Source organism: Micrasema longulum, unplaced genomic scaffold (assembly GCF_059751315.1).
Source record: "Micrasema longulum isolate JH-2025_06_02 unplaced genomic scaffold, ASM5975131v1 h1tg000056l, whole genome shotgun sequence".
NCBI classification, from domain to species: Eukaryota; Metazoa; Arthropoda; class Insecta; order Trichoptera; family Brachycentridae; genus Micrasema; species Micrasema longulum.
The window spans coordinates 414,017-429,959 of NW_028277263.1; the positions used below are offsets into that span (position 1 = coordinate 414,017).

General features: G+C 30.9%; 1 protein-coding gene across 3 annotated transcripts in view; it reads right to left on the bottom strand.

The window, feature by feature from the left end:
- Ca-beta (Calcium channel protein beta subunit) overlaps window positions 1-15,943 on the bottom strand; it is a 40,932-nt gene that overhangs the window by 1,495 nt on the left and 23,494 nt on the right. For 2 of the 3 annotated variants that reach the window (XM_088229880.1, XM_088229872.1), the window contains exons 3-9: window positions 14,961-15,080; window positions 11,186-11,396; window positions 4,945-5,179; window positions 4,691-4,814; window positions 2,743-2,883; window positions 2,468-2,635; window positions 1,801-1,960 (exon numbers count right to left, since the gene is read on the bottom strand). In XM_088229880.1, the coding sequence (XP_088086006.1) occupies window positions 1,801-1,960; window positions 2,468-2,635; window positions 2,743-2,883; window positions 4,691-4,814; window positions 4,945-5,179; window positions 11,186-11,396; window positions 14,961-15,080 (1,159 nt within the window). The remainder of the gene's footprint in view (window positions 1-1,800; window positions 1,961-2,467; window positions 2,636-2,742; window positions 2,884-4,690; window positions 4,815-4,944; window positions 5,180-11,185; window positions 11,397-14,960; window positions 15,081-15,943) is intronic. The other variant, XM_088229890.1, reaches the window with a different exon arrangement.

Consider the following 15,943-nt stretch of genomic DNA (forward strand, 5'->3'; position numbering starts at 1 on the left):
ATGATACCACAAGGTTAATTAATGGAAGAAGTAAGATAGTGAGGTTTTAAATAAACTCATTGATTACCTCTTTCCCTTTCATGGACGTATCCATAAGGATCACGATGTCCTGTGTGCATTAAACAAGTATTTTTTCTAAAACTCTTTTTTCCAACACCTATAACATTGTTTATGAAATTCAGCACCTTCGGAAATTCTGATTTCACTTAGTGGCAATTTAACAGATTTTTTTACAATTTATATTTATTTTAAAACAGGTCTTGAAATTTATAATCACAGGGTATAAACAAAATGAAAAGGTGCTTAATATGGGTGTGACTTTTTAAAATACCAATAAAACAGGGTTACTCTATAGGAAATAACACCAACAAACATTCTAAAACTCCGGGAAACAGTGCACGGTTCAAATGCTTGTGTTTGAAAGGGTAACAACAGATAATATAAGATTAAAATAACATTGAACAGTTCAATCGAAAATACCTGCTTTATTTTAATAAAGAACATAAAAAAGGGAATGAATCATATAAAGCTTTTAGCTTCTAAATAGACTTTTCCATCAGCTAATTGCTTATAATTGTTGGTAGTAATATTAGTAAAATCTACAAAACCTAAGTCTGACTTAGAAGTACATAGAATGAGGAAGATCAGCGGTTTTTAAAATATTTTTTATTTGTTAATAGAGTATCAAACTAAGCGAAAAGAATTCTTAAATTTATTTATGTATCCCATTATCAGCTGTCAATGACAGTATTGTGTTGGGTTGATTTTGAGAACCAGTGATATCGTTCAAAGTAGTTCATTTTTATCAAAATCATTTTGATATATTTTTTCATACATTTTTGAGAAACTTCTAATTTTACCGCGCGTAAGAAAACATCCAATTTCCCGTTGGGCTGAACTTCCTCATTGTTGATTTTTGATTAGCTGATTGAAAATAATTTCATTTTAAGGTCCCATGTCCTGATGTACCTATATAATATAACTTATATAGATTGTTTATTATAGCATATTATGCTATATAAACAATCTATATAAGTTATATTAAATTGCACACAAATTGTGCTTATGCTAAATAGCAATATTTGTCTATACATATCAATAGCCCTAGAATATTTTCATTTGCACGTGATGACCTAGAATAACTTAAGAGATTGAGTTAAAAATTCAGAATCGAGGCCAGATGCCATCTTTTTAACGGACCGAGAGTTTTAAAACTTACATTCATTGATATTTTTATAAACACCTAATGATGTTAGATCAAAATAAAATTATATATCTTCTAAATTAAGTATACTATATTTAAACATAAAGTTTTTACTAACTTTAAACAGAAAAAAATGCTTTCTTATGATTTACCCAAATACTTAAACTTTGGGGGCCATTTCAAGAGTTGAAAATAATTTACTATTAGAAAATGGGAATCAAGTTGTCGTAGAGCGGGGTTTAAACCTCGGACCTCAGACCCGCGAGTCCGTGACATTAGTCACGAGACCACAACTGGGTTGTAATGCTTTAGTAAAATCCAATCATTTTACATATCAAATTGAGATTAACTTAAATGACGGCATAGTCACTTAATGATTTTTGAAAGATATTTCTTGATATTTATATACTTGGTACTAACGAGATAAAAATTTATTTTATAAAAATTTTGTTAAATGATCATTGAAATGCTCGGTAGTCAATGATATAAACTTAACAGAGGATCTTGATAAATATTTTAATCTTTAATCTTATTAAAATTATTCCAATATTTTGTCTTTCGTGGCAATGTAAAATAATGATTAAATTGTTAAGTACATGGAGTTTGATTATTTCTATCATGTATGTTAGCCGGAGTATTAGGAGTTGGAGGAGTGGTCGGTGATGGCTGCGGTGAAGGGTTGGTTGGAATGGGTCTTGGAATACCACCCACACTACTACTTGACCCAGCAGGTGGATGGGTCGCTCGCCAATATGCCTGGAAAGGTTGCAAATTTGCATTTTAATCATGTCGTTTGTTTGATTTTTTTTAAATTAAGGGAGATTTCTAAGGATAAATAATAACGTTTGAGGTGTTTCTTAAAAGTAGCCAAGGAAGGTGCATTTTTTATATGAAGAGGTAGCTCATTCTATACCTGTTTGTTTAATCTTTTTCATCGTACAAGTGAAACTAAACCTTTTACATGAGTCATTTTTGAAACCTGCTGGCTGATTACATAGTTTGGTAATTTATAAAGCGCCTGATTATAAGTATTTATTCCATTCCAGTTATCACTCCACTCTTATTCAAATAATATTTAGGCATATTGCCAGTATACAAAATAATGTGATAAATTATTTAATGTTTCTTCCTCCTTTCTTTTTCCACATCCCCTCTTATGTGAAGCATGTGGACATTGCTCCGGGAGACCCTATCGCCAGTTAGCACTCAAAAATCCAATCAAGAATATAAAACAAAAATATCAGTAAGTCAATAAGTGCAAACCTCTAGGTATTCTGCAATATGTTCACAAGCATCTTCTAATTGATTTTCATCCAAAATTACATCAAACATTTCCGGTGGACATTGAGATAATTTTTCAGATGCTACCATTTGTACAGATAAGTTTTTAGTTTGGCCTTTACCTCTAGATTTGATTAATCTTTGTAAAACCTGTAACAAACAAATTAATAAGTAAAATGTTTTGTTATATTTTTATGTGTTATGACAGTAATGTTCACAAGTTTTATTGCATATTTACTCAAAAAGGTTATATTTACTTTTGGACTAGAGATTTTTAGGTATACAATTGTTGGCGCTAAAGATGTTTTCGCAAGTTGCGATGGATGATTAATTGTATCACAATCTAAAACCACAAGTTGTAAAGTTCTTGCTAATTCAAATATTCGTTCTATTTCAGCCTGTAATAAAAATTAACACATTTTAGAGATCTTAAGGAATATTAAGTTAACAATATAATATAATGTTTGTTGTCACACATAAATATGTAAATAAATAATAATACAAAAGAGGGTAAGTAGTGCAAATTAGTATTATATTACAATAAATTTACAAGTATATGTTACTCACATGATTTTTTTAAATTAAAAATTAACTTTCATTACAAAATGAACATGCTCATTGTTATATTTCTATCATTAAAGAGCATCGACTTACTAATACACATAGACACACTCTGAGCCCTCAAAAATTATGATACTTTACTGATGCCGAAACGCTTAAGCTAGGGTTTCCTAGGACAGCGGTGCCCGTATTTTAACGGCCGTTAAGAACGGTGATGCGGTGGATAGCCGTCGTAACGTCGACTAGAGAGTGGTTTCCTAGGGAAACGGTGTTAAATGGTGTTGATAACACCGTTTTCCTAGGAAACCACACTCTAGTCACCGTTACGACGGTTAACCACCGCATCACCGTTCTTAACGGCCGTTAAAATACGGGCACCGCTGTCCGAGGAAACCCGAGCTTTAGGGATGCCCAACACCTATTCAGTCGTTCTTTGACCGCCAGCTGGGTGTGACGTGAGCTTAAAAAATGTCAACTAAACAGAATCGAAACCAAAACGCCAGCTTGTGTTGTGAAAGCGTAACTTTTAATTGAGAAGTATTTGTTTATATGTGATTATCAAAACATAAAGTAACTAATATTCAAATATAAGTATTATTCATTTTAAATGTGAAACTACACCTAGGGCCACAAAACCGAAGATGGTTTTTCGCACAGGGATGCACAGGTAGGAATACGGTTTTAAAGATATAATAAATGTGAGTTAATATTATTTGAACATTCCCCCAACATCCATTAAAAATAAATAAATTGATCGGAATTAAATTAATTTTAAGGAATAAATCTGATTGGGATTCACAAAAAAGTAATGTTGTTTCGAAAAATTTAACTTTTTTCTATGTTGAAAATGGGTATCCTCCCAGTTTTTGTACTATTTGCATTCTCCCTGAATGCAGCCCTTGTTTAAATAAACAAACAAAGTAATTATGGATACGTTTTCATGTTACTATTTTTTTTAATATTCTACTCTATAGGGCGTCTATCATTACATAAATATAATGTCAATGCCATCTATGTATTAATAGGTCGATGTTAAATATTAATAAATGTTTGTCTATTTCGATATAGATGCACATAACTTTTATACATACTTTTATAATATTAATATTATCAACTGTCAAGTGTTTTGTTTTGTTAAAAATATTCGCTACACCCCTCTCCAATCCCATTTGTGTATGAATTAACAAGATTGAAGACACAAATGTCAACAGAATTTATAAGGAAGTGGGTTGGATTTGCTTAGTCTAATAACAAAGTGATTTTTTTAAAAAGTAATTTTCAACTATAGATAAAAAAAACAAATGAACTTTACTAAAATCAAGATAAGACAAATATTCAATTCAGTGATGCCAATGTTGCCATGTTGTTCTGTAAAGATTAGTACTAACTTTGAATGAAAATTAAGGGAGAAACCTACATATATTAAATTAAGTTTAACATAGGACAACAGAGATGAAGAACATTTTAGAGAAGGTAATATAGAATTCTAGACATCTACAGGGCTTATGACCTATTGGCTGGTCTAAGTGGCCACTTTACACACAACAACACGTGTAACATTCACCATTCTGCCCGTAAATTAAGTTTGTTAGAGAGAAAACATGAGGTTTTTTTTTTTAAAACTAATAAATACAATTTAAATACCTGTACTTCCGCTAAACATGTTGACCTAGAATTCGATCTTTCCATTATTGCTCTTTTTGATGGATTATTTAAAAGTGATCGCTTTGCTAATGAAATATCTGCCATTACTCGAGTAATAATTATTCTGAAATAAAAAAATGTTTTTATTTTATTGAATGTGGACACATTAATATTAAATTTTGAGAAGTCAATTGGTCTAATCCTCTTTTTGATCTAGAATACATAAGTTAGCACCGAGTGAATAGAGTTCTTACCTTCCTTCAAATCGATGCTTAAGGAAATCAAAGAGAGCCTTCTGCATCATATCTGTCACTTCATAGCCCTTAAGAGATGGTCCTACTAAAACTACCGGTCTCATGGATGGTACTACATCATAAGGAGTAGCATTTTCTTGTTTTTTAAAGAAAGGTTTTCTTTTTTCTTTTGTCGGTGGTGTTGTTAAGGTTGATTTTCCTATCCGTGCTCCTGCCACCGAGTCTGAGTCTTCACCTGAGACAGAAAAAAAATAAAAAATCAGATTATCCATTCATATTATATAGATGCCTATGTGAAAATTTTGTATTATGTATTACTCGGGATTTTAACCCATGGCCTGTACACAATATATTGTCATATATTTTAGTATCAATTAATCCTCAGAATTGACAATGAAATATTTTTCAATTTCCCACAACATCATTGTGTTATTTTTGTACATAATTGAGATATTAAAAAACATTAGTAGGAAGTTGTTCAATTACATAGATTCAACAGTTCAAAGATCTGATATCAAAACAATAAAATACACTGTCAAATATCTATCTGTAGGGATTTAAAATTTCAGTTTTTACAACTTCATATCATATTATTTGAGAATTCACAAATCATCAGTCTCAAGCAAAAACTCATTTACAGCAATTTCAAGCTTTATCTTGTTTTATCTGATGACATAACTGTTAAAATATTGAGATTTGTGCCTATACTACAATTTATTAATCATGTATTTTTTATTTTAGTGTTGAAAAAAGTTTTAGTTTCTATAACAATAATAATAAAACTCTATCATTACCTTTATGGATAACGGTACAATAGTTTAGGAAACACAACAATATATTACAACAATATTACAACAGATTTCAAAGGTAAGACACTTTGACAATCAAGCAATAATGCAACATTATAATATGTAATATGTTTGAGATAATCCTTGAATCATGTGTTTAATTTAATTCTTATTAAAACAAACATACAGTAATTTGACATGTTCTTATTGAAAAATGTAGACTATAGTAGAGAGGTTTATTTAATACTGACACAAAATATGGTGCGTACATAATGTTTCCAATATGACCTAATGTAACTTTTATTATTTTTTTTAGTAAAAAAGGAAATATTTGCGTTCTTATGATTTATCCAAATATTTATTTTTGAAGGCCATTTTCAACGAGTTGTAAATAACTCACTATTAGAAAATGGGAATCAAGTTGGGGTAGAGTGTGATTCAAACCACGGACCTTTGAGCCGTGAGTCCGAGACACTAGCCACGGGACCACAACTTGATTCTAATAATAATAATAATGCAAATTCTGTTTCTAAATTTAACATTGTAACTGACATGATTCAAGGAATGTTTAAAAATTTATAATATGTACCTCGGTTAAAATATATCAAATTAGATCTCTGACTTTTAGGAATATTTAATTGTGCGGTATTACTAATGTGTTCCATAATAAGATTTAATAACACTTAATATTATTAATCATCATCGTCATAGCTTTATTTTACAGAACCTATGATGTTAGGATCACAAATCACAGGAATATTTATACAACATAGTAATATTTATTTTTCTACTGTAATAAACCATGTTTATTGTTGATTTGTATTTATAATGTTTTAACCAAATCAGACCGGCCTGAATCATCAACAATTAGATTAGTCTAATGCGATTAATATGTAGGTAGGTAATTCTCTTTTCTGTTCGCTTAACTGATTAAATTAAAACACTAAAGATCTCATTTGATACATTGGAAATATTATTTCATTGATAGCATGCCAAATTTCTGAACATGAATATATTATCATATTACTCGTTCCATAGAAAAATCATAATATTTACTTTGGAGTAACATAATTATTTTTAACAGTATAAAAGTTCCTTTACAACTTGCAAAAAAGAGGATTATTTGTAAAACATATATATTTTTGTCAAATACAAATATTTTTTTTATGATTGTTTTCTATGGAATGTGCAATATATTATGTACTTTGATTAAAGCATGTTTTTTTTATAAACACAAATAGAAAAAATAACTTTTACTATACGTAAAACCAAGGAAATAACTAAATACATATATAGCAATTTCAGATATTTGGCAGGGGACACATAGGAATATACTTGGTATTCAAAATATGTTTCAATCTAAAATTATATACACATGCTTTGAATATATTACCATTTGCTGGGACCTTAAATAAAAATACATTTTTTAACATTAAATTAGTTTAACGGTAATAATATTTAAATTTAATTATTCTACACCATAATAATTAAATCGGTACTGGGCGGGGAAGGAAGGGTCAGGGCTCACGGAAATAAAGGATAGGACAAAAGGATAATGTTTTATGATGTTGAGTGAAATGAACGACTGAAAATGGAATGTATGAGTTTATGGTTGTCAAAAATAAAAAATCTAGATGGGTAAGATTACAAAACTCGGTAAATTATATAAAATTACTACTCGATTTAAAAACTGAGTTCAAATTTTGAAATAAAAACAGGGACCATCACATATGTATTTATAACAGGTCTATACGTACAATTGACATAAACAAAATAGGGGTACTAATTTTACACAAGAAAGTAACCAACACAAACAAAAACAAAACATAATAACCGAGCAACATAATAAACGAGCAGGCACACAGTACAAAGTAAAATAAATTATTAATAAATATTGCTTCATTAGGGATACTAAACTAAATTCAATACAAAAGTGATATGTTGATTAATTTTCATATTCTGAGTGTATCAGAATTTCAAATTTCAGAGTTACATTATTCTTTTAGATCTAATAAGCATCATCTATGGATTTAATCAATTTATAAAGTGCTTGCCCTTAAATTATAAAATATCCTCTGTAAAGTGAAACTCAGTCTAATGTTGTTTTCAAACATAATACTTTTCAAGACATCTTCATAAAAAGAGAAGTGTTAAGTTGATAGGTCGTCTATAATAATATAGAAAAGGTTCTCCCATAGGTGTCTTGTTTTAAGTATAAAAATAATCCTGATGCTCTTACCTGAAAACCTTCCCTCAATATTTTATTGCTTAATATCATGACTGTAATTTCTTTGCGGTTTGCTAACAAGGAATTAAAAAAATATCAGCAGTAAGTAATGTGTGATGTATGGTACTTTGTTTCAAAGAACAAGTGAAAATTTTGAATTGTGGATTTTGTGATAAAACTCAAATGTAATATTTGTGAGGAAAATAATAATTCTTAGTGAGTGCTATATTATTATTTTGTAAGGTACCTATTAAGTTACTTTGTATTTCTATATTGTATTTATTTTGCTTAATCGCGGATTTAAGTATTGATTACAATTATTAGAAAATACTTACCAATGAGAATCTTGCAATAATCAAATTTGAAAAATTTGATTCTTTACCTATGTAAGTAAGTATTCACTAAATTGTAATATACTAAACTTTATAGTTGAACGGAATAAACAAGTTCTAATGCTTTTTCCGTATCATGTCAAAAAAAAAAAATCCTCCCAAATATTTATTTTAATTATTCACAAAACAATTGTAACATTTTTAAGATTCTATAATATTATATTTAACTCCAGTAAATTAATTTTTGTAAAATAAACAAACTGTGAAGATGTAAAGTGAGTAATGTCTGATAATTTTATTATGTTCTACTATCACTGAGGTACAATAATCAAATAGAGATGCTTCATAGAACGATAGTTTGAAATTATGTTCGGAAAAATTAGCAGTCACGTAAACATTACCGTGCATAACGCGTAATAGAGTAAAAATGACTAACTGTCTATGCCAGTTTACTGAGAATTCAAAGCTGTATGTCGCGCCTTCTTACGCTGCCTCACACTACTACTACAAGTTAAGTTCCAGAACTTAAGTTGATTGAAACACAAGACATGTGCTTAGTGCTGCATGAGTATACATATATATCAATGACTACCGTTAGCTTGAGCTATTCGGTTCTTGCTGTTGCTGAAATCATAAATTGGTTTCTTTTGTATGTACACTGTAATATTGAATTATAAAACATAATCAGAATAAGAAAAGAAGATACAAAACAAAAAATTTCAACACATCAAAAAATACAACACAAACAAATAAGATAAATAATGTTTTACCATATGTGTTTTTAAGAGGATAATTAAAAATTATTTTGATGATTTAGTATGCCGATAACATTTCAGCCTAAATCAACAAATAAAGTTATCAGTAAGGATTTGTAGATATTTTTCTATTTTTTTTTTTTTTTGTTTTCATGATTATAATACTTTGACGACCAAAGTATTTTTTTGAAACTTTATGTGTATTATCAGTCCATTCAGAGTTTTTTTCAAATTCCTACATACTTGAAAGGAAACGCAGTCTGACTTTTCTTCATACAAACGTATTCCTATATTTTCTCCCTGGATTTAGTTCTAGAGCAATGATTTTATCACACGATATAGATATTTACCGTAGACATGTCCTTATTGCTTTCTTTTAATGATAAACTGTTTCTTATGGGAGCTAAACCCATGACAAAACTCTTAAAAGTGCGAAGTTTTATCTTCCATCTTCGGATGCACGGTATATATGATAACTATTTTTGAAAAACACATACGACGTACAGTTGTCTTTTTTGCATAGTACCGAGAAGGCATTTGCGAGAGAGTGACAGAAAAACAATGTTCAAATACCTGTTTATCAAATTTCTCCGCTACAGCATACCCTCTGAAGTAATTAAATTATAATAATTAATTGATGATTTATATTTAAATGTCATAGTTCTGTTATTTTTGTACCTTGTAAAAACACATACGGTAAAAAAAAAGCATTCATTCCACAGTGAAAACACAAAGATGCAGGAAAACGAAATGTTTTATGATCTTACAATTACCTGAGTAGTACTAAAAATATGTTTCTTATTGAAGGCTTTTTCAAATTTTATTTTTGTTTTTACTTCAAAGATATAAATATTAAAAACCAAAAGTTTTCAGGTAATTGAAAGTCTGATGCGAAATAAAATAAATCTTTGGAATCACAGATGGCACTGGTAGCCTTTATCGTATTGATCATATAATATTATCCAGGTACTGTAATTCTTGTAGTAAGTTTTAATTCTGTATTTAACATATTTTTTTCAATAGTAAGTAATTTAATAAAGATATCAGTTATCAGCGATTAATAAATGCATCAATTTGAGTTTTTATTTGAGAATTTAAAAAAAATAACTGTATTTAATTTAATATAGGACATTTTTTTAAACTTGACGTTACAGGATCCGTCATGACTTGTGACAAATTAAAAAGTGTGGTGATCAATGGAGTATTTGCTGAGAATATAAATATATGAGAAAAAAATGGCACCTAGTGCTATTTTCGCCAACTAGACAGCAAGTTCATCCTGACGTGTTCTTATATTTTCCTTCATGTGTGTTTTGTTGTTTGTATTTAAAGAAAATAACTTTTTTATGTGTTCAATAAAGTTGAGGATTGTAACCTCATTACTTCAGCAGTTTCGCTGAGCAGTTTTAGTGGAGGACATTAGAGTAATTAAAACAGTAAATTCTTTGTACAATTAAGTAGAACCATACCATGGGAGTCTGACAGAAGGAACGTTTGGGATCAATTCTTAATGAGATCAAAATACACATGTAATTCAATGTGATTTTCTGAAGTTTGGATGTTCTGTATTGTAATTCACTGTGGTATTGTTTTCTGATATATAAAGCTGAATTTTAAACATTTCTCAGATAATTGAAATTCTGTAGAGCAATGATGATATGGTATGATGCCATGGACCATTGTGCTAAAAGAGCCAGACCTACCACAGGTTAAGTTTATAGAAAAAAGCAGACATTTGCTTACAAGAGAGGGGAGAATAATATATTAATTTACACATGTGTACATTCCCGTCCCTCTTCAGTAAGTGATGGGGTGCTAGATCCTATTAGAGCTTACGCTGTGTTTTAACAGGCGGGCATTGCGTCAACAACCAATGGCTAGAGCAGATGCACTTTGTAATCATTTTTCTGCTCAGGATCAAAACCAGCATTTTCATAATTATCTACTAGCACTGCTAGATTTGTCCGGTTGATTTGACTTGATGAACGTATTAATTTATGTTTCAAATTGTGCATTATTAATTGATTTTACCATTTACTCGACATATGACACGACACTAGACACCAAATGCAATTCCATAAACGAAGCAGTCTCCAGAAGAATGTATCAGTGGCGGGCGTGGGGGGCTGTCGGACGTACCGGGCGTGGGGGGGGTGCTACCTCGGCTGGCGTCGGGGCCGGGGGCCAGGTTGCCGGAGCTGGAGCCAGCGCGCGCGGCGTACAGTCGCGAGGGCCGCGCCGCCGCCTGCTGCGCGCGCAGCTGCTCCAGCTTCACCGGAGATGGGATGAAGCCAACGTCGCTGCCCTCCTTGACCAGTCGCCCGATCCACCAGTTATTGTCGTACTTCTCCTGTAAAACAATTGTTATTTTTATTTTGAAGAATGGGGGTCGGTGCTGTATAAGCTCCTGACGTCACTGAGATCTGTGTAGATCTATTGTGACGGGTCCTCATAAATTAGTTCTCGCCCTCCAAGCCCAGGTCTTTACGTCTTTAAAGTCAGTGCTGAAAAAATACCCTTTAAATTAAAGATGGTGATGTAAAGTCGTGTTACATTAAACAAAAGACGATATATTTTGAGATAGAAGTAATTGAGGTTTATCACTAGAGCTCTTACAGGAAAATGCAGGCTGCTAAATGTTAAAATTAACCTACTAGATCCATGTTCTACAGTGAAGATAATGAAACCTCATATGTGAATGTGATGCTTTATATCACAAAAGAAGTCACATCTTCAGGGGACTACTGGTGTGACCTGAGGGCTAGCCTCTAGATAATATTCCGTAAAGACCTGGGCTTGGAAGGTTTACAACAGTTTTCTAAAATACAAACACTTTGTTGGTCGAAGGAAATTCCTACGCAGTACCTAGCTTTGAATCGCCCTCCACCGGGAATTTAATTTGTCAGTTGTCATTATTTTCATGCAGTTTACGGTTTACACCATTTTTATTTTATGAACTTACCGACTGTCAATCTGTCAATGTCAAATAATATAAATTAAAGGCCGTTTACACGTGGACAATACAATATTGTATTGTTCCAGGACTTGACCACTGTCCACGTTTAAACAGCAATTTGTAGGACAAAACATTGTTCCGAGACTTTGTCACCGAGATGGGCGAGATAGACGGGCAGGCTATCTCGCGGAAGAATGATGAATGATTATTGAACGCGCATGGACAGGACCTTATGACAATAGCGATTTGCTCGACGGATGCGCGTCGCTCCCGCGTATTTATTGTGCCGAAAATGGCGGCAGAAAAAAACATTTATTTTTTTAGTTCGTTATTTAACAACTCCTATATCCAGCGTTCTGTCCTGCGCGGTCGAGGCTGTTTACGGAGCTATTTTTTGTATTGTCCACATGTACGAGTAAATAATAATTTAAGACATTAACAAGTGGTCAGTATTTCAACCAAATGATAATTATTCATTAGTACAGTAGAACTCCGTTTATCCAAACTCCAGTCATCCGGATGGCCTATTATCCGGATCTTCATCAGGAAATAAAAAACAAAGGAGATATTCTAATAACAAATAAAAAAGGACAAAATCAAAGCAATTAGATTTGTTGGATTTAATTGGAAATAAGTTTTTAACATGATTTTGAATCGTTCTATTATTTTGAAAGCAATGAAAAGGGGATCTTAGAGCAAATCTTGCGTTTTCTATCAAAACATTGCCGTAATGATTAATCCAATTATCCGGATAACATCTTGCACTCATTAATCCGGATAATTGTAGTTTTACTGTATACATAATTAATCATTGCTATTTTCAGTATATTTCCTAAGTATAAAAACTTTTTTATCTTAGCACGAGAAATACTAAAAATTCGGAAATTTTTCGAAAGACTTCTTCTATTTGAGGTAAACAAACTTTTTCTCTCGAGATCTTTCCGATTTCTTCATTATAAAAATATTTATTAAGTAGGTATTTATATTTCAAGAATATTACCAAAATTTAACTCTAAAAATATTAAAGTGCTGTTAAGATAAAATGATTTTACTAATCTCTTAGATTTTTATTGGTTTGTGATGAAAATGGAAATACGAAATATTTTGTTCTCAACGATGTCCTTTTATTTTTTCCCCTTTATTTATTGGGCGTGTAAATAATATAGTTTCACGATAACATTAAAATGTTATGTTGTTAAAAAATCTACCTATCTATTTCACAAGTTAAAAAAAAAACAAAACTTGATTTCGTGAAAAGGATTTTCAATTTTTCAGAGGTACACGTAAGTAGATATAAAGTATAGGTATTTCTTTTTGGGTGTCATATTGAAATTAAATATTGGTACAATAACAACCAAGTTCTGTCAGATCTCATATCGTGTAGAAAAAAAAAAAAATTGCAATCCATGGCATTATGCTCGCCAAAAAGAATAGGTAGGTAAACGAGATATGTTTTTTTTTTAATTTCCAAGCTTTCGTAGTAGGTATACGAACATACAATTTTACAATATATAGTGACATTTGGTTTCCTTAAAGGGCAATAAATTTAGCAGCTCTACCCGACCGCATTGCGGATTTTTATATAAGAGAAGCCTCAGCAATAAGACCAGCGGATTTTATATTATATTTATGTAATGGCAGAAAACTTGGTAGACGTAGAGAAAGAGCTGATTTCACGTCAATTTTACTTCGGATTCGTAAAATTTCAAAACGAAATTATGATTTTTAATTATAATTTTAATATATGTACAGTGACAATTTCAAATAAAAATGATCAAACGTAACTACATGATTTATTTATTTAGTTCATAACATCTTAAGAACTAATATAAACCTTTATACAATTTTTCATCAAAATTTCTCAAGAATAAATTTTTGAAATATTTCAATGCTTTCTATTTTTTTTATTCTTCACGTAACTATGAAGAAAATTAACATATAATAGACTATCAAGTATTGGTAAACCTGTTATAAAATATAAAATGTTACTCTCTCTCTCCAATTAACGAAAGTTTTATTGACATAGCTAAACTGCACATTCACCAGATATTTTATCCTGAAAATTAACTCTGTTTCATTGACATATTAATACATAGACGCGCCTTATAAATTAAAATATTTTAAAAAGTAGTGACACGAAAACGTACCTACCCATAGCTACTAAATGTGTTTGTTTATACCAGGGCTGTATACAACGAGCATTCACATGCTACCAAAAATTGGAGGATACTCGTTTTTGGTATATATAAAAAAAAAGTATTTTAACGTCAACAATCAACATTCGTTATTGGTGGACCTCAATCAGATTCTTTCCTTGAATTCCTTATAATTTCGACCCATTTATTTATTAACTCATATTATTGATCGATATACTAAGTGTGGAAGTATGAAAGCATTGTATATCATAAGTTCTGTACTTTTATCAAAGACTGCTGTTATCTTCGTATTCCAATAATTTGACACAGTTTTTTATAGCCGTTTGATATGTTTTGTCCACGCTAATTTGTCATCCACTTCCAAACCTAAGTACTGTACTTTACTTTATTTTAATGTTTACCCACAGGAAATGTATGATTGACCATCTGTACTGTCCTTAAGACGATAGTAGGTCAAGTGACAGCGGGCATTGGTTTCCGGGTGAGTCCCATTTATATATTTATATTTTTTATTTAATATAATATAATGCTTCAACATGTTAACAAAAATAAATACATAATAAAGCAAAAGTACAGAAACAAAAAAACGAAACGAAATACCACACCAAAAAAGATGCAACCTCTTGTGCTTGCTGTGGGATGACAATATTAATAATTTAAGTACAAAATACGCATATATTTCAAAAAAATAAATGGAGGTAAATATACCATTTTTGAAAAAAATAAGTGCATATACGCACATATATGTATATATATTTATATGTGTAGTTTTGTAATTGTTCAATGAAACTTATGTTTTTACCTTGATGTGCAGAAAGTCTCTGACATCGAAGGAGATGGCACTACCATGAACTGGTGAGTCATCGTCCAACGCTCCATCGTAGGACACATTGGTCCTAACGGCGAACGCTACAGGCTTCGTCTGAAATCATAAAATAAATATTTATAATACCTATTAGCACTCGTTATTCAACAAAAGTTAGTAGTGTCACGTCTGATCACGACGAAAGTCTGTTAGAGAACGAAAGCAACGAAGGCAATTACCCACGAAATGAATTGCCATACGCGCTTGTAACGTGTATATTTAATTATACGTATGATTCCAAAAAAATAAGTTGTTGACCCCGTCCATTTTGCATTTTATCAAATAATAATTTTACGAGGAGATGCCTTAACATTATGAGAGTTCTTTTGAAAAAGTAACAGTAGATAATTATCATAGAATGAAAATTTTATCCATAAATGCAAGTATTAAAAATGAACACAAATATAACATTGAACTAGCATAAAATAATTAAGCTGAGTTTAAATTTTGTTTAATTGATTGAATTGGCACGTTCATTTATTGAATTGGCATGTTCATTATTGAATTGGCACGTTCATTTATATCTCAATAATTTCAATACTGTTATTTATTTATTTTTGCACCACAATAGGCCAGGAGGCCCAATCACAGTGGTAAATTACATCACAGAACACCCAGGCTTGAGAAAAAACACATTTTTAATTTTTCGTGTTTTCACCGGGAATCGAACCCGGAACCTTCCGTGCGTGAGTCAAGCGTCTTGACCACTACACCACGGAGGCCGCCAATATTTGTCTGTTTTATTTATTCCTTTTAAAACGTCAAGTTGATACTTAATTTGAACGACAGATATATATTTTTTAAATTCCATTCTTTTGATCTACTTAGATAGGTGCATAAGAAAATTATATAAAATTTACAAAAAAATAAAATAATCAAACCATTTATGTACAGGTATATGAAAATAACAGAAAACAATC